We start from the raw sequence: 25,429 nt of genomic DNA on the forward strand, positions 1-25,429 counted from the left end.
TTAATAAAGGATTTCCGATTCTGATTCTGATTATATCACAACAAGACAATAACAATGAAAATAGAAGAAAACTCTGCATTATACTATACTGCTGCATATTGTTTTCTTTCCCTACACTTTCAATTAGCCACAAAAATTCCAACAAAATTAAACAAACCCTCCACAATGTACTTGTACGTATTTTTGATGAAAGACATGGTAAATGAACGGACTCATTTGAATGCATGCATTTATTTACCTACATATACACAGTGTATTTATAAAATTAACATTCAATCAGCCAAGAAAAGAAATTCTGGCCCACAAAAATAAAGTTTCAATATAACAGACCAAACAAGTGCTGGTACATTTTTTGGTGAGGATGACGATGTTCAACTTAAAAAAAAAAAAAAAAAAAAGAAAGAAAAGGAAGAAGAGGAAACCTCCTGGCACACCTCCTGGTCCTTGTAACTCCAAATACGTCAATGGTGTTAGAGTTTACTGTACAGTATGAAAAGGTTATCAAGTGAATTGTAGTATCCTGCAGTATTTCTTGGAACTCTCTATATAACCAAACTATAAAGCAGCTTGTTTTGAAATGTTATCAGTCCATATGAAAAATCCATCAAATCTCTGTTAGAGATTTGTTTGGGGAACAGTGGAAACCTCTGTCTTGCTGGTTGATACTGAAATAAAGAAATATAAAAATGTCTCTATTAAAGGAAGAAGGATGTAATTCATCAGAAGGAAGGAAGTATTTATCCTTGAGAGACAGAAGACACTTCTGTCTTGCTGGTAGAAACTGAGCTCTCATCCTCCACCATGCCGCCCATTCCAATGGTGCTCAGCATGCAGTTACGGAACTGAGGGGGAAGAAAAGAGTTTATTGTACAATTATGAAATGAGGAATTCAAAAAAAAATTCAACTTTATCTCAACTCCCTTGTAAAGCACTGAAAGCAGTAAACTTTAAGAATGTATCGAAAAAGACAATAAAAATGTGACTACATGAATTTCTGTCTGAAATACTGCTCTACTCATCAGTAAAGTCAACATGTGTTTGTGCATTTTCAGCACATGTTCAAAAAAAACATTTAAGCCATCTGTAAACTTTCTATACGAAAAAGTGAAAATGTTATCAAATTTCACAACATGCAAAGGTTCTTTCAAAGGCAAGATCATCAATAAAAGACACTTTGTGTAATTATTTGTCCATGTGAGGACCATTTGTCAAACCTGTGTGTTCGTCTTTTCACAGACAGCAGGAATGATAAATGTAGAGCCAGGTTTTTTTTTTTATTATGAATAGTTTTAACTTGTAGGCTCTTTACGGGTGATGTATTAGAAAGAGACACGCTTCGTTCCATCACAGTTATTTGTTGTTAACACACCTGTTTGTTCATCAGCACATAGATGATTGGGTTGAATAAGGCTGAGCTCTTGGAGAAGAAAGCAGGGACAGCCATGGATGTGGCGGAGAATGCAGCTCCCTTATTGAAGAAGATCCATGCAGCAAAGCTAGCATATGGGGTCCAAGCCAACAGGAATCCCATGACCATCAGGACGCACATGCGTGTCACTTCCCTCTCAGCCTTCTGAGTGGATTCTGACTCTTGCTGCTGAGCTGCAGCCTGAAAATTAGGCAAATCATCAGTTATTAATTGCATTCTGCATGCATCATTTATTTTACATTTAATACTGTCAAATCAAACTGGCTGAACAGACGTGCTACTTACTGCTTTCACAGTGCACACTAAGTTTCCGTATGTGAAGAAGATGGTGAAGACAGGAACGCAGAAGTGGCAAGAGAACATGTACATGACGTAGGACTCATTGTTGAATCCTGGGGCCAGAGTGTAGTAGTCAGGTCCACAAGAAACCTGGATACCCTCTGGAATGTATCTGGGAATACAAGACATTCAATATTACATGATGAAATAGAGCTTTTTACGTCTTATCTAGCACATCAGTTCATGAAGATATTTAAAAGCTGAATGAGCACAGTTAATAGACATATTCCGTGGGATTGTGTTATCACATTTTGATCTGGACCAGGTCCTCACTGAAACTGTTTTTTAGATAACTTTGTTGCAACAATAGAAAGAGTCAGACACCTTGAATCCAGTGTTTGGTCCGGCTGGCATCAGTTGTTTGTGTTGATATGAAGACAAGATTCTTACTGCCTCTTTCAAATGTGATAATAAATAGTTGTTGTTTTTTTTGTTTTGGTATCTTTACTCATTCAAGGGGGTACAAAGAAAAAACGTTGTGTTTTACAGGAAGACCCTGATCACCTGGAAGCTGCTAAATAAAACTGGTGTGATCTGCCGCTGCTGCTCGATTAACGTCTTGAGCGTTTTGAGCAGCGTTGGTGAAATGGCCAAACTGGTTGCGAGTGCACAACCTCTGATGATGTGGTTGTTTAGAAGTCATATGTCAGAGAGTAAAATGTTCCAACGCAAACTAAGAAGAAGACGTATGCAGGCTGCAAATTAAACGACCGACATTTTCCAGCTGTGCCTGATGTGGAGAGACTCATTGGATCCATATTTGGGAATTACCTTGACCAGCCAAAGAGAGGAGGAACTGCACATGCTGCAGCCATCATCCAGGTGAATGCACAACCTGCTCCAGCATGCGTGGCTGTAAATTTGAAACTACCCATGGGTTTGCAGACCACAATGTATCTCTCAACAGCCAGGACTACAAGGGACCACAGAGCAACTTGACCTGTTGATTAAAAACAAGAAAGAAATCGGGGTTAAGGATAGGGTAAATTGTGCCCTCTGTTTCTTTGCTGATGCTATGTTACAAGACAAACATTAAGAACACACAATCTATGTGATACTGGCAAATCTTTTTTTTTCTTTTTAGAATATACCTCCAAGTGTCGCCATGAATCCCTCAATAACGCAGCTCATAGGTCCCAATGAGAAATACCCGCAGAGGCAAGTATAAAAGGTGACTGTGAAGCCAAAGCAGACCATGATCAATCCAGCCACAGCGAGGTTAACCAGAATAAAGTTGAGAGGTTGCCGGAGCTTCTTGTTCTGAGCAGTGACTAACAGTGTCAGAGCATTGATGGGGAATCCGGTGCACATCAGGAAAAACATGTAGAAAGCCAGCAGTTTGAAAAACCATGGATCTGCCAGATAATACTGTGGGTAGTAAAAAGGACTCCTAACAAGCCCCGTCCTGTTGTTCATAGGGATGTAGAAGTTCTTGCCCTCTGTTCCGTTCTCCATCTTTGCTAGTTAGGTTTTTGGATCTGCAGGGAAGGATGGCCTTGGAGGGCTGGCTAACTTGCTTCATGTGATACTCCACCTATGGTTATATACCTCCCCAGGATCACACTCAGTGGATCAAGAGGATAAAGAGGATGAGCATGAGCATTCAGCCCATAATCTGTAGCAACATAATCACTTGTCCAACGAAGTAGAGCTCCATTTCTTTTTTTGTTTTTTGTTCCAGGATGTTTCGTCATTGGATTGATCAATCTAACACACTCGGTTATTCATCAGTAAGAAAGGAGCTTGCAATGAAAGGGGTCAGTGGGACTGCAGTCTTATATAAATAGCCCCAATCTCCCGTCAGTTCTCCAAAAATAAGAGAAATCTAATATGTCAATGTTGTAAGTTTTTTGGAAATATGCTGTTCATTGCTCATGACTTTAAATGAAAGATAAAGGTAACTTCTCCATTCACAGTGCATTAAAGTAACACATAAATGTACATAAATATATAACATACAACTGTCATCCATATGCACCATAATATTTACATTATTGAGTCTTCCTGGTAAATGTTTATTAAATGTGTACACTATATGTGTGTGTGTGTGTGTGTGTAATTTATTTATTTTTAATATTTCTAAATATGTTTTATATGTTCGTTTCCTCAAAGTAGCCACCCTTTGTTTTGTTGACAGCACTGCAAACCCTTGGCCTTCACTCAATGAGCTTCATGATGTCGTCACCTGAACTGGTTTTCACTTCTCAGGTTTGCCTCTCAGGGTTCATCTGAGGAATTTCTTGCGTTCCAATGGGGTTGAGACCATCAGTTGTGTTGTGCAGAAGTCACGTTGGCACACAGCTGACAGCCCTATTTGACAACTGTTGGAATTCATTTTACGGCAAGAACCAATCAGATAACTGAATGTTAGTCAGTCTGGAAAATTGCAAAAACTTTGACTGTGTCCGCAAGTGCAGTCGCAAAAACCATCAAGGGCTACGATGAAACTGGCGGAGAAGGTTTGATGGTGTGGGGGCCTTTACTGGCGACACTGCTGAGGATTTATTCAAGATTGAAGGCTCACTGAACCAGCATGGCTACCACAGCATCCTGCAGCGACACGCCATCCCATCCAGTTTGGGTTTAGTTGGAGCGTCATTGCTTTTTCAAAAGGACAATGACCCCAAACACACCTCCAGGCTGTGTGAGGGCTATTTGACCAAGAAGGAAACTGATAGAGGGCTGTGCCAGATGACCTGACCTACACAGTCACCTGACCTAAACTAAAGGGTCAATAAGTGCTCAGCAACTCTGGGAACTCCTTCCAGTCTGTTGGAAAACCATTTCAGGTGACGACCTCATGAATCTCATCGAGAGAATGCCAAGAGTCTGCAAAGCAGTAATCAAAGGGAGGCTATTTTGAAGAACCTAAAATGTTTGGAGTGGTTTCAGACTTTTTTGTTGACTACATAATTCCATATGTGTTCATTCATAGTTTTGATGCCTTCAGTGAGAAACTACAATGTAACAGTCATGAAAATAAAGAAAAATCATTAAATGAGACCGTGAACGTAAATTGTTGACTGGTAATATAAATATATATATATATATATATGTGTGTGTGTGTGTGTGTGTGTGTTTGTGTGTGTGTATATACATATATATATATGTGTGTGTGTGTATATACATATATGTGTGTGTGTGTGTGTTTGTATATATATATGTGTGTGTGTGTGTATGTAGATATATACAGTGTATATGTATAGAGAAAGAGAGAGAAAGAGAGTAATTACAGTCAAAAATTACAGTTACATGCACGAGGTGAAGATATATCATGAACCTGATGTTATCCTGCATTTCTCTACTGAGGCAAAGAATATGATGATAATATTGTTTCAAAACAATAAGTTGTTTTTTTAGACTTCTGTGTTTCACCATCCAACCAGAATTATTCCTTTCCGATGGTACTTATAAAGACAAATATTCTATGAAAGCAAAATAACTATTTTAATCATAGATGAGTGCAAACATGCAGCGCAAAAGGTCAGACAGTCAACACTTAGTGGTTTACATGGTAATCAGGTAAGAAGATTACTGCCAGAAAGCGATACACTACTTTTTGTAATTGCGTGGAAACTGACATTCACAAAAATAAGAAAAGAAATAATGAACACAAACAGTGCTGGCAATAAGAAAGATAAAAATGTCCCCTCCTGACTGGCTTCCATGATCACATGGCTCCTGTCATCCACAAGTGTGGATATGAGCTTATGTTGCTCAACACCTTGCCTAGCTTAATACCAGCAGTAGACGCTTACGGCTTTTCATCAGCTTTGACTCCGTGCTGCACTGACTCAGGATGTTTTAAAGCACTTCGAAATTTTAAAGAACTTTGAAGTATAACTTGCGGATAACTGGACTGCTGTGTGTGAATCAATATACAACACAAAACACTTAAAAGTACAGAGTCAATAGAGTTGGTTTAACTATCAGATACTTCAGGTACAGATGCTTTCCAAAACTGTAGGGCAAGTTACCAAAATTGTTGATTGCAGTATTTTTGCTGACACCAGTGCCTGAATTTTTTTTTTTTTTTTTTTACATTTTTCAGGTCTGAGCCATTTCTGTACACTCTAAGCATGTTCATAAAAATATAAACCAACTCACCAAAATGTGGTTGGACTTCATTTATCTGTTTCAGTTCGTCTGTTTTATGTTTTAGCATTTTGGCACTTTTCCACAAAAAAGTAGAATTACAACATAAAATTGACTTGGAGATGCACTCCTTGGGTGAAATTTGGTATTGAATGGCAGAGCTTCTTAGTATTGAAGCAGTTCAGCCCATGTTCTACATCTGCGATACCTTTGCTGTACAAGAAAGAACAGATGTCCCTCTACGTGAGCGCACTGAACCAAAATAGACACAGTCAAGAAAGTTGGCCAGTAGGGGACCTGCCTGGCGAGCAGGGATGTTTTCTGCTTCCTAAAGCTGCATTCACAACTTAGTGACACAAGGCGAACATTATCATGCTGAAACTGACAAAGGACAGTACTACTACACACAGAACCTGATCCTGATATCCAACTGCATTCATGTTCTCTTAATGATCTGCAGCTGTGTACAATGGCCACGTCATCTGCAACCCCAGATCATAACTCTACCAACACCATAGATGACAACATTTAAATCAGCAACACGCTCACCAACATGGAGCTATGGGCTATATATGTTGCCTAACATCTGCATGACAGAGGTGAAAATGAGAATTAGCTATGCAGAAGACCAGATTCAGGCAGCACGGTGGTGAAGTGGTTAGCACTGTCCCCTCACAGCAAGAAGGTTCTCAGAAGGTGTGTTTATCGTGTTCCCAGCACAGGATCTTTCTGTGTGAGTCTCCATGTTCTCCCTGTGTCTGTGTGGGTTCTCTCTGGTACTCCAGCTTCCTCCCACAGTCCAAAGACATCAAGAGGGGACGAGGCTGATTGATACTCTAAATTGACCGTAGGTGTGACTGTGAGTGTGAATGGTTGTCTGTCTCTATGTGTTGGCCCTGTGATGGACTGGTGACCCATCCAGGGTGAACCCTGCCTCTCCCCAACGGCAGCAGGGATAGGATAGGATAGGATAGGATAGGATAGGATGGATGGATAAATGGATGGAGAACAGATTCTTCAATGTGCAGAGTCCAGTAAGTAATAAATTTTTACCCACTGGAGTTTCTTCCTACATGGACAGCAGTCAATGTGACGGCATGCAGCATATAAAAAATGCAATCAGGAACCATTTCGAGAGGTAGAGTCTGAGTCGCCCAGCCACCATCACAGTCTGAGCACAGACCGCCCAAATATTCAAACGAAAAAGGTGATGCAAACACAGACACACACACACACACACACACACACACACACACACACACACACACACACACACACACACACACACAGAGAAGCAAAAGAGGTAAAGAAACCATACAAAGAAAAGAGGCACACAGGACATCAGTCCGACAGGGAAAAATAAGGCATAACTTGACAGCGAAAACAGGGATAAGGGCTTAAAATTAGTACATAAAAGCAACCAGCAACTAAATGGTAAAGGTAAATGACAATGGTGCCATGTGACACAGATGGAACTTTTGAGCTACTAATGTTAAGACTGATTCATTACATGAGTGATAGGGAAAAACTCCACAAACCTCAACGTGCGATCTGCTTTGATGAGAATAAACTCAAATATGACGAGTAATTACATTTGAAATTGAACTAAATGCTTTTGATTGAACAATGCATCTTTAAATCCTTAAACACCATCAAGGTGTCAGAATTTGATTGAAGTGAATATCCATTCACTTTGGCTGCTATGCAATTAGTCAATAGGATTTCAGAGTCCAGGTTATTTTGCCACTGCAGACAAAGACATTTTTCTATTTTATCAACACGATATAAGCTCCTTGTCACTCAATACATAACCGAGTAAGGGCGGCAAAAACAGGTTAGGGTTTAATCAACTGACATGTTTGCAATGCAGTTCTAAATAATGCGCTCAATTTCAACATATACGTTTATATACATGTATCTTTGGATGACTCGTTCTGCTTGCATATTTCATCAAATTGAAAAAAAAAAACCCGATTCCATCGATGTATCATCGCCTCCTTAAAATAACTGCCAAAGTCATTTATTGACTAAAGGGATTTTGTTTGCCTAAATCAACTCCTTATGATGTCCAGTTTTTTGTGCTTTCTGAAAAACTTGAAGGCGATGATATGTAAGATGTACATTATGTTATGACATTGTAAAACTATCATGCTGGGAGGGCTTAAGCTCATTTTAGCTCATGGATACAACTCAGCCTGTAAAAATCCAGTTACTAATTAATGGTTTCCAGTTAGAATCCAGGTATGACACTACAGACAGCAAAAAATTGGAAATTAATGTACCTGAGTTCAAACTACTTAAAGATTCTTCCGCTGCACTCATCATGACATGATCTGTAGTTTCCATCCGTCTGGGAAATATTTGAGATCACCTTGATCAATTTACTGGCAAATGAAATTACATCTCTCCAGTTCATGAGGCGTCAGTCTCCAACGAGACCAACCAAAACCTTTCATCCCATTATTATAGGCTTGTAAATGACATCATTTGGCAGCCGTTTTCAGCCATTAAGAACGATTTCCTGCATCTCAGTCATATCTGGGAACTAATTTAAGTGTTCTACACCAAAGCAACCAGCTTTCTCACAAGTCGTTCTTATTCAAGTTTAAGATGCTGTGTTTCATGATTCCTTAATCTATGTTTAAAAAAAATAGTCCATGATTTCATATGTATTTCAATCTTGAGGAGAAATTTGGACAGAAATTACAATAATTTAAGTTTTATATTTCCATTTGTACCCGTGTACACTTTGAGGAGTGAACCACTGAACTTCATCCTCTACTAACCTATAATCTTATTAAGCCTACTTGACATGCAGTCACAACTAGTGGTTTCTTCATGGCTAAAAACATGGTTAGGGTTAAAAATATATGTCGGGTAGTCAAATGGAAACAACTATTAGTTGTTTCTTAATATTGTGTCTCACTCTAAAACGCCTAATCATATGAAACTATTATGGGACAAACTGATATTTGTGAGAGTAACATTTTTCTTTCGTGTGCAGTTTGCACATACTGTCACAAATACGAGTAAATAAATACAGTGTTTTCTGTGTTATTATGTTGCTTCAACTTATTGCCGCAATTTGCCATGGGTTTTAATTTTCTTCGTGGTTACAGTAAATTGGTGAATGGAAGTGAATGAGCTTTATTGGATCATGTCAATAACGATAAGAAAAATACAATAAATTGATGACCAAAAAGCTAATTGGTACTCTATCGATTGTAAGACCGCACAATTCAAAAGGATGACTTCTTCATCAAAGCTGAGTTTTGAAGTGAATGAAGTTAAAGTGAATTGATTGGGTATTTGGATTGTATACAACAATTTATAATGCGTAATGTAGGTTGTAATAATGCCAATCATAGCAAATATTTTATTGTCCTCAATAAACCAACAGGAAACCATCTGTCACTCAGCTTTCATAAGTATGCCAATTCTACAAGTGGGATTTCCAGACCAAGAAGCTTGTGTTTATCAGCTTAGCATCCAAAAATTGTCACTAGCAAGCTGTTAAACCGGAGGGGTTTGTCCCTTTCTAATCTTCAATCCTCACAAATTGGATTCACACTTTGTACGCAATTCAAAGGTGTTTAGTAGGTTGTCTAGGAGCCGGTGTGCATGTTAGAGGTGACACCTGTCTCCCTCAATTGGCAGAGACTTTCAACCTGATTACAGCAGACAGATTCTCCCTCCAGAGGTCAAAGACCTTAGGTTGTCTCTTACAGCAGAAACAGGTCAGATGTAGTTTATCCTGTTATTCCGCTCTTTTGGGAAAAAAAAAAAAAGTTTTCATATTGAGATTATTCTGCTCAGCTAGCTACTACCTGTTGCTAATGAAACACATTACAATAACATACAACCTTCCATTGGATTTGTTGTCCCACTACGGGACATTTGGCTTGCAGCAGAGAACAGTTATAAAAGAAAAAACAATTAAAATGTGCACGTGCATTCCAACATTAACAACAGTAACACACATATGAACTCAACATAAGGTCCATTTTTGTGATGGCACATCGCTGCTGTCTTTGTTACTGAATCATGTTTATATTCTGAATTATTCAGATGTCTAATGGGAGCAGTAATTAAGAAAAAAATGAAATGACAACAGCCGATATTATTACAACCTAATTTATAAGTCCTTGTGTTGTTATTGTGTTTTGTTTTGTTTTTTGTGGACAAATAGCAAGATCTCAGAATCAAGACGTGTACAAAAATTGTTTTAAATTTTTATGAACTTTGTGGAAAAAAGAAACACATCAGTTAACATCTGAATTACTTGTTTAGTTGTAATATTTTTTTTTTCTCCCTCCACAATTTCTTTGTGTTCCCTCAACACTTGTGCTTTCTCTCTGCCCTTACAGGGGACACACTATTCTACCACTGGACTACGAAAGTGACGTTAGTAATGTTAAGAATGTTTTAAATATGACAAATAATGCCAATATGCTCAGAATCATGTGACTCCTGTATATTGGACTGAATTAAAAAAAAAAAAAAATTCTACACATGAAACAATCAAACCAAAGTGTAAAATAACTTAATTCAAAATATGGTACGTTGACAGAAAGATTTATGAAAGACTGCGATTATTCAACAAGGCATGAAAACATTTTTTAGAATAATTGAAAGTCATAATAGTGGTTTTCTTATGTGGGACATGTGGTGCATCTGAGTGCTGAGCTGTAAATGGGATTGGTAGGACACGCTCATAAGCCTGCAACAGGTGAAACGTCTGGAAAAGCTTAGATCAAAAGAGTGTTCGCCTCGTGCCTGAAGTCACACGTAAACAGTTAATTGAGATTAGCTTAACAGCTATGCAGGTGCTTAGCACACTTGCACTGAAACTGTGACAGGAAGTGCTGGTGACGACAGGAACTGCAGCTTATCCTTACTAGGTCAAGAAGACACATTTTGTGACTTATTCAGCTCATCGTGTATGCTTCCGCAGAGTAACAGTATTAGAACATTATGATATCTGGCGGAATGTTACAGCAACTGGTGATCTTTCAAGCATATTTCAAACCGATGCTTCAGGTGCTGAAACTTGCTTTAAGACATTCAATTTATGTCCTCATGAGAATTTTGAATGTAGATACGGAGGTAATTAGGGGAAGGGTGGTTGTTGCGTGCAACAGACAGCTTCCTGGGAGCTACAGAAATACTTTAACTTCACATTTTCAGGGAGGGTTTGAGGATTCCATGATAATAAAAAAAAGACGTAATTGTCCTGTTTCTGAGTGCACCTGAATTATTTAATTGTTCATTTCATTGACAGGGAGCTTTTCCAACTGGAATCTATTCTTATGCAAACTTTCAAATGATTGTGTGGATACATCACCTTTCATATGATATGATTTGTTTGTCAAATAAACACAATATCTTCAGGGAGAACCTAGAGGCCGACAAACTAACCAATGAAGAAATAAGATAAGGCTTGACTGAATTCATTTGGTTTGATTTACTAACTTTGTTTTTTCCACGCGACAAAAGTCAGGTTTCTTCACATAACAGTAAATGGACTCTTTTTTTTTTATACCGTGCTTTTCTACTTTAGCGACACTCAAAGCGCTTTAGTGTCATCTCATTCACCCATTTACACACACACTCGCACACTGAAGGTAGAAGCACCCATACAAGGCGCCACCCTACTCATCAGGAGCAATTAGGGGCTCAGTGTCTTGCTCAAGGATACCTGGACATGGTCAGCGGTGGAAGTGAGGATCAAACCAGCGACCCTTCGGTAGCTAGATGGCCACTCTACCTCTGAGCCATGCCGCCAACAAGATTTGGGAGAGGCTGATAAATGAGGGGCCTTCCCCATTAAAGACCCCATTCTGGACCTTTCAGCAGCCTCATGTGAAGTTATCATCTAACTACACTGTTGAAGTGAGGAAAGTTCATTTGCTGAAGCTGCAATTACCTCTGTGAATCCCAATAAAAAAAATCCTCTCCAATCCAATTCTCTTTAATCTCTATTTTTACCTTGTGCAACCACATTATCATTATTATTTACCAAAAATATTCTTCAACAGCAGCTTGCAATTTAGCTCAGATTTCCGATCTTGGCAGGATTTTTTTGTTGCTGCAGTATGATTGGGGATTTTTTTTCTTGGTTTTGTATGATAACAAACTAACACACACCACCAGTCTCTTGACCCCTCCTGCATCAGATCAGCCGCCTGTCAACTTCTTTGCTTTCTGTTAAAGAGCAGCCTCTGCTGGTACCTTTAGGTAGTCATCAATGTTCAATGACTAATGAAAAAATTGTTTTAAATCGTAAGTTTCCATTAGCCTCATGTTTTCATTCATGTGTGTTTCATTTAAATATGTATGTATTTTCTACAATAATACACTTAAACACTGTCGAAAACAATACACTAGAGCAGGGATACTCCAACTGTGGAGCTCCCTCAAGTGGTACACAGAGGAATCCCACAATTTTTTTTCCTATTGTGTGTAAATGAAACAAGTCAAAAACATTCAAAAATAAAGAATATTATCAAAACACTAAATAAATTTGAATGAAAATATATGAACTTCACAATACGTTTTGTGCTTCTTGTAATATTTTTGCATCAAACTGCTTCATGGTCACATTAAATCACGTCACGACAGTTGGTACGCGATGAGCCACACGTGTTCCTGCTAATGAGAGGATGTGACTCAAAATATCTTTCAGTCCGGATTCAGTTGGATGGAGGAAGTTCTCAGCAGTCAATCCATGAAATCACCACGCCTCAGACGACACCATTAAAACCAAAAACCCAGGGCTGGAAGAAAACCCCAAACCCCCAGACAGTCCAGGTCCACCGTGCATACATGTGCTACACCAGAAGCAGGTGATCTGGCAATCGTAGATCATAATGGTGGTGATTAAGGGAAAGATTATCCTGGCAGTGTTCAGAGCACAATAACCTGGAAGTGATCTTCCTGAAGCTGTTGCTCAAGAACGAGTCAAAACTCTCCCAACCCGGCAGGGCTCTAAGCACCACTGCTTCTTGTGTAAGAGCCTGGACTGCATGTGTACAGAGTGTTTACTGAGTGTGTGCTGAGTGTACTGAGTGTGTACTGAGTGTTTACTGAGTGTGTGCTGAGTGTACTGAGTGTGTACTGTGTGTTTACTGAGTGTGTGCTGAGTGTACTGAGTGTGTACTGAGTGTTTACTGAGTGTGTACTGAGTGTGTACTTAGTGTTTACTGAGTGTGTACTGAGTGTGTACTTAGTGTTTACTGAGTGTGTACTGAGTGTGTGCTTAGTGTTTACTGAGTGTGTGCTGCTATTTACGGTGATTCCAGCAAAGGTTTCAGCTGCTTGCTGATTTCACATATTTTTCCATCATGCTGGATGAGAGCACTGATATCAAAAACACCACCAAGTTACTTTTCATATTTATAATATAATTTTGTTTTGTCAGTAATCAATACATCAATATATCAATAATTGACAACCTTATCTATTCATTGTGACCTCATTGTTCACCCAACTGTCACATACAGTTGGAAACAAGTTAAGATTCATGAACATGTTCATAGCCTGTGTGTTTCACATTCCCTCTGATTGTCTGATGTGTGGCCCCTCACCTACTTCATCAAAGTCAGTGTGGCCCTCTGAGAGAGCATGTTGCCGGCTGCTGCTTTAGCTGGATAGCTATGCTGCTGTATTCTTTAACATGGGTCATAATGTTGGCCCCTGTGGATATGAGCTGGGTGGAGCCATGTCTGTCAGAAATAGGAGTTCAGAGAGGGAGAGCCAGAGTCAAAGGTGTGCAGTCAAAAGCTCCTCAGTGGCGAGGAGCTGAAGCAGCAGATCAGCAACCTCCTTTGCATTGATACCAGCACATCAGCAGGCACAGGGAGAACATGCAACTCCACACGGGAAGACCCCGTGCTCAAGCCGGGGCTTGAACCCAGAACCTTTTTGCTGTGAGGCGACAGTGCTAACCGCTGCAACACCACTGCGCCAGAATGTTGGTGACATCTGTGTGCCAGTCTGCCTTTAACAGTGATGACCCCCTGCTTGCTGGACATGGCATTGGACAAAAAGAAGGTTGGGCTCCTACAAAATACAAGAATGATGAGCAGAAAGAGCTGCTGGAACTTTATGCCCTGCGCACACTGATGCACCATCCGCACATATCATCCAAACGCCTGCTGCTGACTATATTGAACACCCTGTGTGATGAGGATGTCATGTATGTTTGACGCTACACATAGAAAGCCAATGAATACCCAGAGCCGCGAGGAGCTAAAGCTCCAGCGTCTGAATCAGTTGCACTGTAGTTATTCATAAATCTGCAGAAGAAGGTTCACCAGGAAGGAAGACATCATTAAACTCTCCATCATGAAGTTTCCCGTAAGACAACTGCTTGTTTCTTCATAACTGTTAATGAAATGTATTACGTCCTGCGCTGTACTATAAAACCAAATGAGAAATGATACAACAAAAAAAGACATCAAGGCATGAAGAGGTTAAAAAAATGTCAGAAACATTACTATAAAAGGGCAAATACATTTTTTAATGGGTTGAACAGCAGCAGGTAATAAAATTCAGGTTTACTGGACAAACTATGACGCACACATGAAATCAAGGAAGACTCACCTTTAAACAGCAATAGAAGAAACACATCAGGTAAACGTTTTAGCCTTTAGTGTTTCTTTCACCAAACATCAAGATATAAAGAGCTACTAGCACTCAGGATGTACTGCTGAATACCACCGGTGCTAATTTACATATTTTCTCGGCATGTATCAGAATTCTCTGAGACGGTAGTCGACACGTGTGGGGATTGCAGCAATCGAAAGGAATGCAGTCGATTTTCGGTAACGGCGACCAGTACAACTTGTACTTGGACCGCTGTTGGTGTGAAACACACATGCATCAAATTACATGAAATGAACCCTGGATTTACTCTGCAATTCAAGTGAAATAAGAGATTTATCTTCCACCCTGCTTACCCGGTTTTCACAGCGTCAGGTGTTCCATCCATTCATCTGCTCTCTGTTCTACTTTTAAAACAAACATTGCTAAGTGCTTCATCAGCTCTCTTCATTTTTATACTTCTCATTCATGACTCCACCCAAAAAGGAACACAATTTCAAAATTCCTATAGAGGAAATATTAACTGTAGGTTAGAGGTTCCATTCTGTAATAGTTTGTATTTAATGTGAATGTTTTTATACATTTATGCTGAAATCTATTATTCTTTGTTCCTTCCTGAATTCATTCATGCTCCCAGCCAAAGATAGAATTTAAATATCAAAGCATCATATTATTCTCATAAACTATTGTACTTTTTCAATGCATTCAGCTTTTTCAGCTGAATGTTTTTGAATTAAATGGAAGCGAATGGAGTTCTAAAGTCATTAGCACCATTATTATCAGTGTTGAAAAGAAAGATCATGTTCAACCTTCTTTTGGCTCACAACATTTACCTTGTGTTTTTTTTTTAAGTTTTTATCTTTTAATTTGATCATACAAAAATATTTACAAGGTTTATCCAATAAGATTTCAGCAAACAAACAGAAAACAGAGTGTAAGACATTTTTTTTACCTCCTATAAGACAAAAGGTCCATTTCTACCACAAGTTTTTTGTACTTTTCCACAAAATGATGAACCTTAAAAAAAATCCTACACATTTCCCAAGTGCACCCATGACAGAAATCACATGTACATTCACTAATAACCTGATATTGTCACACGCAGTGTAATGTATAACGATTGTACTTCCCAGTGTTGGTCAGGTGTTGTTGTTGTTGTTGTTTATCATAGACAGCATATTCACAGGTTTATTCTGTGTTAGTCCACAGGATATCTTTCAGTCAGTTTAATTGATGGATGTACGATCTCCGTCATCTCTGTTGTCCGCTGAACTCACGCGGAGTGTCTTCAAGTGCGTGAACGTCTGAAACGCTTCAAGATTTGACACTTTCTGTGACGCCGCGTCAGGCAGGTCCTTCGCTGGAGTGCACAGGACTCTCATTCTCTGCGAGGGGAAGAAGAAGGTTTGCCTTTTATTTGAATCCGAACACGTTAGTAAGCATCAACACAACAACGATATGCTGTTTTGAACCCTTTTAGGCAGTTGACTATCTTGTCATGGTTTATGTATTTATCTATTTTACTCTTATATACAAGAACCTGTGTTAAGCAATGTAAAATAGTCATAATCGTTAAAAAACAACTAACAAACACGTTTTGTGTAAAGTGTAACTTTGTCCTCCAACTGATTTTTAGACTGATTTTGATCAGGGTAAAAAAATTAAGTTCAGATTTAACCACTCTGGATAGAAAAAAAAATAATTTAATCGCATTAAATGTGTATAAAAGTACTCCATGCATGTTTTTTGGACATTCTTTGTCAGAAAACCATTTAACACAGTACCATGTACACATTTATCCATGGCAACTTAAGAACAGGCTGAATTGGTTTAAATGTGACACTTTAACAGAAACGGAGAGATAACCGCATAACACTGTATTTGTTGTAACAACAGCATGTGACCGTACCTGTCTCAGTGTTCCAGGAGTGGCATACACAGCATAGAGCATCCACAGAGGAACCAAGAGTGTTGACGAGAGAGTGAAGAAGCCTCCGAGGGCGTAGCCCCACCACGGGTATTCATAGGTGTTGTTGAACTTGAGTGGTGTATATTTGACCAGGGAAAAAATAAATGTGCACTGAAAAAAACGAGCAGTGCAAAAAAGAAGGGAAAATATAAAGACGGGCACATTATCTTTATCTGAAGAGAAACGACAGTGGAAAATACAGTTTCGGCGTTTCTCAAGTTTACCGCATGATTCATTAGCTGAACGCTGAAAGAGCCTGATGAACTCTTAATTTCATCTTTGAATTATTTGCAGTTCTGTCTGTCATCAGAATGAGTGTCTAATTGTGAGGATTTAAGTTGACGGACGCGTTTTCGGATCAGTTAAGATCTCTCTGATTCATGGCGTCTCAGAAAGAGAAACAACCTATTTATCTGTTTATGCATGTACTAATTATTATTTATTGTTTTTTTTCACATCAGTGTTTATTCCATTTTGATTTCTTTTCATTTTTGTTAGTTCTTCCCTTGAATTCCTGATTCCGCTTTTTCCTCCCTCTCTGCGACAGTGGAAAAACGTAGGTACTGTTAAATTCTGAATGAAGGTCATTCTGACTTTACCGCTTTTGCAACATATTAAAGACATTTAATAACCTTAAGTTGCAATACAATAGCATGTCAGCGGCGCTGCCTTCCATCTGGTGGTGACATGGACGACCTCCAGGACAGAAGCCTCTGGCAGCTGTCAAACACACTTGTTAGTACAGCCTGCACAAAGTTAGTACCTTCCATCCCACTACTTACAGTACAGATAGCTGGTGTGAAGTACTTCCAGCAGTATTTCATGAAGGACCATGGTCGGTATCCCAGCATGCTCTTGAGATTATTATAATGGCGGTCAGCACCTTTATAATACAAATAGGAAGCGTGAGATAAATTATAGCATCGCACACGTCTTTTTTTATGTCAAAATTTAGGAGGAAAAAGATCTCCCCTGTAGATCATATACATCTGTGTGTTCCAACACAGAACAATCTGATCCTTACATGGGGTGAAACATTAACTCTCCATCAAGTTGAAAAGTTGTGAGGGTTAATTATTGGTATACAGCTCCCAAAACGTAAAACTAACATAAACGTGTTTACCGTAGACCCATCCAATACAGACAGACTGAAGAACAGCAAACAGCAGGAGAGTCATCCCACTGCAGGCGTAATAGTCAAACAGCTGGAAGATGTACAGGCCTCCCTGCAAATAAGGACAGACTTCAGTGCCGTTATTCAGTATAAGGTCGTCACTGCATTATCAGTTTGTCCATATGTTCATTACTTCAGTGGTACAGAATAATTTCAGCTTGAAATCCTTGTGGTTAACAATTCCACTAATTTGTAGCTTCTATGTTATCTTTAAGTCTAAAAAATAAAATGAATTCATAATATTGATGTATGTCCTATATAAAGGCTTTATAACTCAAAGAAATGAATTCCACAAAGGACTTACTTGTGTAACCATCAAAAGACTAATGAGGAAACTTGCAAAATTGACAGCAAGAAGAAGGAGTTTCCGCCGACAGGTGCTTTTAAAGAAGGAAGGATACAAATCGGAGATGGTTGTGACCAAGGCCTCTTGATATACAAACTGTGGTATGGAAAAAGATGTACGTTTATTGAAAATTTAAAAAGTTATTAAAACGAAAAAGGTTGATATATTTAATCTCACCTCACTGTCTAATCCTAAAAAGATGATCATGACAAAGAAGAAAATGGCCCAGAGCTGGGGGAGGGGCATTAGAGCCACAGCACGGGGATAAGCAATGAATGCCAGTCCTGGTCCTGCGAAGGTGAAAGGTCACATGGTCTTATTCTGTCTATCTATCTATCACTTTGTATTTCCCTCAAAAATTCTGGGTCACTCTTGCATACCTGATTCGGCCACCATTGATATATCCACACCTTGTTCCTTCGCCATGAAACCAAGCACGCTAAAAATGGCGAAGCCAGCCACAAAGCTGGTGAAACTATTCAACAGGCACAGGTAAATGCAATCTCTGTGGGTGAAATGTTGAAAATTGGTCAAAACATTGCTCTGTAATAAACAGTAATAAGCAACTCATTTGTGTACCAACAGTAGAAACATAAAATACAAACCTGTAGCAATTGTTGCTGTACTTGTTGTAGCTACCTAAAGATGTCAGCACACCTGTGCAAACACCGTAGGAGTAGAAGATTTGGCTGCCAGCATCCATCCACACCTGAGCAGGAAGAGAAGGAGGAGAGGGGATGTTCAGGTGAGGTAGACATCAACTCTCTCTCCTCATTACTTTATAAAATGCAAAACTCTCCAATCCCCCAGTTGCAATGCCTGAAACGACTGTCCTGACAATGTCTGCGATATTTACAAAATATTGATTTGCTTTCTTATTCGCCCTCGTGATAAAATAGCCCATTGTAGGGAGTAACTTATTTATCCATCAAGAAGCAATTATTCATTGGGTTATCATGACCTTTTGTGCAGATATTCATATTCTGCATAACTTTTCCAGACACCTTTACTTTCATATTTGTGATTATGCCTCGATTATGAGTGAAACAGGTCAATGACTGCTTGTCAGGGATTCTCTCGCATCATCTTACAGAATGTCATCTTCGCATATCTTGAAAAAAATCAGTCTATTTAATACCTTGCAAATATTATGACGCTCCTTTTTCACCTCTGTAAAATCTGAAGATGTTTAAGATGCTATATTTATAACCTACGTTACGATGTTAACAATATTCCAGCATGTTACCACGGTAACTTTACCCATATTTGGGCACTCTATGTACTTAGTAAAGGTTCATAGGAAAAGTTGTATTGCTTGCAAGCATATATACTAAATTTGTAAGCCCTGAACAAACACGTATACAGTATTAATAGTAGCAGTGGTGTTGTACCTGTGGATCAGCGAGGCGGGACGGGTCTGGGTAGAGGTAGAAGATTACTCCGTCTTTGGCTCCTGGTAAAGTAAGACCTCGCACAAGCAACACCAACAGCATAAAAAATGGAAATGTGGCCGTGAAGTAAACTACCTAAGATGAAAGCAACAGGGATTTGTTTGTATCAGGTTTTCATGAAATTAAACATTCATTTATAACATCCGTTTGACATCAACATCCATATTTGCTCACAGGTTCTAGGGTTTTAAATGCAGAAATTAACATTTTATATAATGAAAGTGCAAATCAAATTGTTGCAGGCCTGAACATGACGATCATTACCTTCCCAGTGGACTTCACTCCATTCCAGACACAAAAGTAACACAATACCCAAGCAAGAAGTAGACAAAGCGCCAAGTCCCAGCGAATAATTCCAAGTTCATCAATCCCACTAGAAAGCCCCAAGATTCTCCTCCTGTAATGAAGTTTCGTGAGAAACATACTACAAAACAACAGCCAGCAGCCTTACATGATATTCTTAATTTCATGCTACTTACTCCCAGAATTCCACAACTGAAGATGCACTACTTCCATCTAGTTCCAGAGGGGATGAGCTATTGGCGCTGTGCACAAAACAGTCATCTAACATGGTGACAGAAAAAGAGGTTGAAAGAATATTACGAGAAAAGTACTACATAGTGTTATTGGAATATGGATGGTAAAGTCTGGTACCAGTGTTCCAGCTGTTGTGGCAGGTTGCCCACGGAAGCTCGGAGGTGAAGGATGAAAATAGGTAGAGAAACGTCCAAGCCAGTATGATGATGTAGTAAGCCCCAGTGTACAACACGACCACTTGGCTCCCATAGCCTAAGCCTGAAGAGAGAGTGATGTCATGATTTAATACACTGCAGCTGTAATAACATAATAAAATATTTAAACTTTTTTTTTTCCCTGATAAAAAAAAAACAGCTGTGAAAATGATTCACCTTGAAATAGAGGGCAGATTTTTTCCCAACATGTTATCCCACCCTGGCTGGTGTACTGGCCCAAAGATGTCTCCAGGAAGAAGAGTGGAATTCCACAGGTGACCAAGAACAAAACATAAGGTATGAAGAAAACCCCTTAAAAACAAGCACGAAATTTGTTAAAATATAGGGAATGTTTCAAGAAATGCGTGCAAACGAATGAAATACAAAAGACTGTGCAGCGTAAAAAAAGAAAAGAGAGAGAGAAGGAAAACAGTCAAATTACCAGCTGCCAAACAAGAAATGTAAAATTCAAGTAAAACTTCTTGAAAGTATTTCAACCTAAAGCTGTCCAACAAGGCAGCAACATTTCGGACACATAGCCAAGGTGACGGTATGAAGTCATACACCGTACTCCGTCTCTCCTCCGGTCTGTGCCCACACTTGTAACGTTTCTCTATATTATCAGCCAAATTCACAACAAAGCAGTTCCCAATTACATGTTTATTTCTCCCTTTAAGTTGTAAGCCATGAGAAAATAGCAATAAAATACATCTCAACTCACTTAAGCTACATTAACCGGCACTCGCGCTACCGTTTATTAAGTTATGCTACCACCCACGGCGACTAAAACTCTTGATTCAATAGCAAACCATGCATTACACTTGTTCAAATACAGGGAATTTTTGAAAACATGATTGCAAATACATGAAAAAAAAAATTGTGTAGTGTGTATGGAAAAATTACGGCAGACATGATTTACCTCCTCCGTTTTTGTAGCAAAGGTAGGGAAACCTCCAGACATTTCCCAGACCAATGATATGTCCTGTTACTGCCAGGATGAATTCTATTTTATTGGACCACTGCTCCCTCACCTGGGGTTTGAGCAGAGGATCTTCTTGTGCGTTTATCAGATTTATTTGTTTTTGCTCCATTCTGTACCTAAAGATGGAATCAGAACACAGCAATGCATTGTTCATGCTGTTCTTACATACTGATCTACATTTTGTAGATAAGTATTCATTATGACACCAGCAGTTATCTGTCAACAATCAGTTCCTACACACGTTCTACTACTTTATATTGCTACCTTGTACCTAGGCTTTTTTACACTTGAAATCAATTGACAAGTACTACGATACTACTTATCCTCATCTCATGTTAAGCGAGTGTGAAATCACTCCCAACACACCACTGAAAAGTTAAATCGAAAAAAAATCTTCCAACCAGTTCCACAGTTTCCAACATTCACAGACAAATTAAATACATAAACCTAAATTAAACTGTCCTCTATCAGACAGCGTTGTTCCCACTGTGACAGGAAACAGCTTCAGCATGCTGAGTGTGCTCACCCAAAGCATCCGTGACCACCACTCCATTCTGCCTGTTCTACTTTTTAAACTATTCCGCTCTCTGACACTTTCTGTTTATTAGAGAAGCTCACAGCTTTACATTCACATTGCATCTCCTGCAAGAAATGAATATTCTAGTTCAAAATTTCTCTTCCACAAAATGTGGTTCTGTCCACATTCATTCCTGGATGGCCCATCCCTCAAGCAAAGGCATTCAGAAAAAGGCATTCTACCACCTTGAATTTTGAACAACAGGGCTGAAAGCAGCACTACAAAGTGGCTGTAGTTTCATGCCCAGCAAGCTCAAATGACATTGCACGGTCAAGATGTGCAATACTGCAAAATTTGATTTGATTTGTTTTCTGTTTGTACTCATTTTTTTTCTTAATCTCGTGTATGATAAAACACAGGACAGCCACCTAAAAGCAACTTCTTTGTTGAAGTTAGCATGTTTCCACAAACACATTCACAGTTTGAATGCATGAGCCAAGATGACAATCGTACCAAGAGAAGCCAAGACTACCAAAATATGTCTCCACAATATTGAAGTATTGATTGCGAAGTGGAGAGACACAAAAGCTGGTATCATTCTAAGGGTCTGTTTCCACTGGCTTACTTCGGCTTGGGTGTGTTTCCTTGAGCACTGGATACCACATCACATGGGTGATGATAAACACACAGCACCCCGCTGTGTGTTTATGTCACATTTTAGTCCCATTGGAACCCCAGCGGAGCAGGGAACAAAATGTAACGGTTAGTACCGTGTTGGGGCCAGTGGAAACGGGGCCAAACCGACCTGACCCGAGCGGAAGTGAGCCAGTGGAAACAAGCCCTAAGTTAAACTTTCGCGTCCCTGAGAGGGCAAATGGTGCTGCAGCATGGTAGCAGAGTCTGTTGCTAGTGTTTGTCTCCATGCTGCAGCACCATTTGCCCTCTCACGGACACTAAAGTTAAACTTAACTTTTTCTTTAGGCTAGAATAAATCTTCAAAAGAAAAGTTGGGAGATTTTTAGGGTGGAGACATACAGTTTAGAGGAAGAATAATCAGTCCTTCCAGAAAAATGTTGCGGGCAAAAATCCTTGGAGTTGAGTAACGTTTTCTTTTAAAAAATACAATGGGATATGCAGGATATTTATGCAATTTTATGTGATGTAATTGCGAGAATTTGCAAAAACTGGTTTGATGAATAAGAGAAAAAAGCTTCTCCCTACCCTGCTCTCACCAGGCTAATACCTTCATGTAAAAGATCATTCCACATGACTTCCTTTGACAAGAAAGCAGACTGCAGCACAGAAATGCTGGGAGTAATGAAGTTCTCATCTTGGTTCATTTCAGACTTAAATAAACACATGACTGGCACTTAAAAAAACCTCGATGAGTCAAACAAGTTCCCAGTTTATCTTTGTTAGCGAATGAGACGGATTATCTGACTTCATCATGTTTTCTTTGCGGGGTTTGCTGCTTTCCGATGACGTCGCTTCAAAACCTCCCCAAGGCAACGGGAGGAAAATGGCAACTCTTGAGTGAAGTAAACGCAACATTTTTTAACTTTCTGCGAAGATATGTGTGACTTTTTGGGGGGGGGGGGGACGAAAATGCGGGGATAATAAAATCCCGCAAGCCTCACATATTTCGTGCATTGTGCGTGGAAATCGGCGATTGATGTGGCGTCTTGGAAAAAAAACGTGGCTCCCCCTTGAATGTGCAAATTTAGGCTGATTATGCATTGGATTATGCCATCGCATGATCGCGTTTTTCTGGAGGGGCTGAATAAGAGCAGTCCTGGTGTCCTTATTACAAGTCAATTTATCATTAAAAAGATGTTGAATATGTTGAAGGCCTTCATACTTGATTTGATGCCAGGCCGCTGCTAAAATAAAAGCCCCAAGGTTGTCCTGACATGTTTTCAGATAATACACCAACAACCTTGTCTCCAAAGATACGCGTAGGCACTCTGTCAAACCACTTTCCCCCTTCATCTTTTACATCATTCTGAGATTGCAGTCTGAATTATTTAAATCTATATGTCACCACATTATAGCCATCTTTCGTCTGTAAACACATCAGCTTGCATCCTCTCAGTCGCAGTGTCCTTTCCCTAGAGTGTAAATGGTGTGGTCTTCTGGCTTGAGACCAGGCGCCCTGACAAGAATAATTTGTTTTAAGGTTTCCAGAAGCATTATCTTGGTCACCTGGTCACAGACCAAATCAAACATGACTTAACTTGGATTACTATTATTACTTGGTCTGGGTTTTAAAATTTTTGTAAACTTTTTGGATATCACAACTCAAAAAAGTCAAAAATTTTGATATCAAACTATAGAATTGTTATGCATCATAATTTTCTGTTGAGATTTTGGCACAAATCCAAGGCTGGGAAATTTAAGACACAGCAATCCTGGGATGGGAAAAAATAATTTGATATTATACTCAAACCTACAGGTTTGTTTTTGCTCACTACAAACAAAATAACATTAAGGAGTCAGGCGAAAACATTCTTTCCACTGAGACAGGCCTTCGGTCTTTGCTTTTCTTGATGAACAAACACTATATCGGATATAAATGATCATTTGCATAGAAAAAAAATACAAATTCAAAATCTAAGGTTGATTGTAAAGTGCACTCTTTACCTTGAGCAGCTGAGTTGTTTTTTCCCCTCTGAAAACGGTTTTCTGGAAGCAGACACCAGCCGTCCCACAAGAATAAATTGAGTGAAATGGGTTTCTGTGAGGCGTGGCCAAGGAGATTAACATAACCAGTCAGTTCTCTTGAGATAGATAGAATGGATAGAACAGGACAATCTCTCTCTCTCTCAAACACACACACACACACACACACACACACACACACACAAATAGTAACAAACAAACACACTCTCTCAAATGATTTAAAAGTAAATTTCCTGAAAAGGGCCACCTAAACCAAGGCTTTGACCCTCTAAACTGGTGAACGTGACCCTTACCTCTTTAGCTTGATGCCAATTTCCGTTTTTGTTGTTTGCCAAGATAAAAAATTTTCAAGGGGGGGGGGGGGGGGGCTCTTTTATCTTGGGTGTACAGACATGATGGTAAACGCATTTGTTGTAGTGCCACTTGAGGGACGTGGGTTGCCTGAAAAAGGGTTATTTAAAGTTAGTTTTTGATTTACTTTCTTTTGGTTTACTTTCTCTTCATATCTTTATATCCAAAACAAAGGGAACAAGAAAGAATTTGCCAAAGGTTACTGAGCCTTCAGATGTCTGAAGAACCAAAGTCACAATGTTGTCTTCACGACAGTGGACCAAAAAGATTCAAGATGCAGGAGTCAACAATTATAAGAATAAAAATTCCACTGAACATTAGAAAAGGTGCAGAATGAAAGTCCGAATTTACCTGAAAAATTATTGTAATAGTGAAATGATTACTAATGTTTTTTATCGGGTCTCAAATGTTGATAATATTTACATTCCAGCAAGTTGGCTAACAAACCATGGAGGATGGGTAACAGCATAGACACATCGATATCAAGTGTTGACTATGAGTCTGCAGGAGCTCAGGTGTCGACAGGTGTTGGATTAACTAGAGAAACAGCCGAGAAATGAAATACTTCATCGCATTATCTGTCACAAGTACTGTCGGACCAACAAAGGCGCAAGGGGACAAGGGTCAACATTAATTCAGCATTTTTTTTACTGCGGTCAAAGCTGAGTCCCAAAAGGGACTGAAAAGCCATGCCGAGGTCAGCATTTTTTCTGCTGGACACATAAGCTAACGTTTGCTAACTAGCAATAGCAATCGCACATG

The 25,429-nt window shown here is 39.2% G+C and overlaps 2 protein-coding genes across 3 annotated transcripts; both read right to left on the minus strand.

The window, feature by feature from the left end:
* Positions 1–344: 344 nt before the first annotated feature.
* Positions 345–3,294, minus strand: LOC147268146 (green-sensitive opsin). The gene is made up of 5 exons (XM_086199454.1): positions 2,860–3,294; positions 2,540–2,708; positions 1,715–1,880; positions 1,370–1,609; positions 345–842 (listed from the first exon to the last, which is right to left on the minus strand). Exons 1-5 carry the CDS (start codon positions 3,221–3,223, stop codon positions 738–740), a joined length of 1,044 nt encoding a protein of 347 aa, XP_086055580.1. The 5' UTR covers positions 3,224–3,294; the 3' UTR covers positions 345–737.
* Positions 3,295–14,172: 10,878 nt separating this feature from the next.
* slc6a22.2 (solute carrier family 6 member 22, tandem duplicate 2) lies at positions 14,173–24,371 on the minus strand. 2 transcript variants are annotated; one of them, XM_086199455.1, is made up of 15 exons: positions 24,278–24,371; positions 21,058–21,236; positions 20,316–20,450; positions 20,062–20,202; positions 19,887–19,971; positions 19,672–19,804; positions 19,348–19,482; positions 18,562–18,665; positions 18,337–18,461; positions 18,134–18,246; positions 17,915–18,052; positions 17,560–17,662; positions 17,219–17,319; positions 16,377–16,547; positions 14,173–15,852 (listed from the first exon to the last, which is right to left on the minus strand). In XM_086199455.1, the coding sequence occupies exons 2-15, from the start codon at positions 21,227–21,229 to the stop codon at positions 15,694–15,696; spliced, it is 1,815 nt and encodes a 604-aa protein (XP_086055581.1). In that variant the 5' UTR covers positions 21,230–21,236; positions 24,278–24,371; the 3' UTR covers positions 14,173–15,693. The 2 variants fall into 2 exon arrangements, with proteins under 2 accessions (XP_086055581.1, XP_086055582.1); XM_086199456.1 differs by lacking the exon at positions 24,278–24,371 and having other exon boundaries at positions 20,316–20,385; positions 21,058–21,230.
* Between the last annotated feature and the right edge of the window lie 1,058 nt (positions 24,372–25,429).

The sequence above is a fragment of the Aulostomus chinensis genome, chromosome 3, assembly GCF_037954235.1.
Source record: "Aulostomus chinensis isolate RoL2024-O1b breed Wild chromosome 3, RoL_Achi_v1.0, whole genome shotgun sequence".
NCBI classification, from domain to species: Eukaryota; Metazoa; Chordata; class Actinopteri; order Syngnathiformes; family Aulostomidae; genus Aulostomus; species Aulostomus chinensis.

Excerpts from the sequence above, each read along its gene's own strand:
- LOC147268146 (XM_086199454.1), bottom strand. The coding sequence starts at position 3,223 with ATGGAGAACGGAACAGAGGGCAAGAACTTCTACATCCCTATGAACAAC. Across the intron at positions 2,709-2,859 it reads ATTCATGGCGACACTTGGAG|GTCAAGTTGCTCTGTGGTCC; the intron begins GTATATTCTAAA and ends TTTAATCAACAG. Across the intron at positions 843-1,369 it reads ATGTGCTGATGAACAAACAG|TTCCGTAACTGCATGCTGAG; the intron begins GTGTGTTAACAA and ends CTTCCCCCTCAG.
- slc6a22.2 (XM_086199455.1), bottom strand. The coding sequence starts at position 21,229 with ATGGAGCAAAAACAAATAAATCTGATAAACGCACAAGAAGATCCTCTG. Across the intron at positions 20,203-20,315 it reads AATCTGCCCTCTATTTCAAG|GCTTAGGCTATGGGAGCCAA; the intron begins GTGAATCATTTT and ends CTCTCTCTTCAG. Across the intron at positions 19,805-19,886 it reads TCAGTTGTGGAATTCTGGGA|GAGGAGAATCTTGGGGCTTT; the intron begins GTAAGTAGCATG and ends ACTTCATTACAG.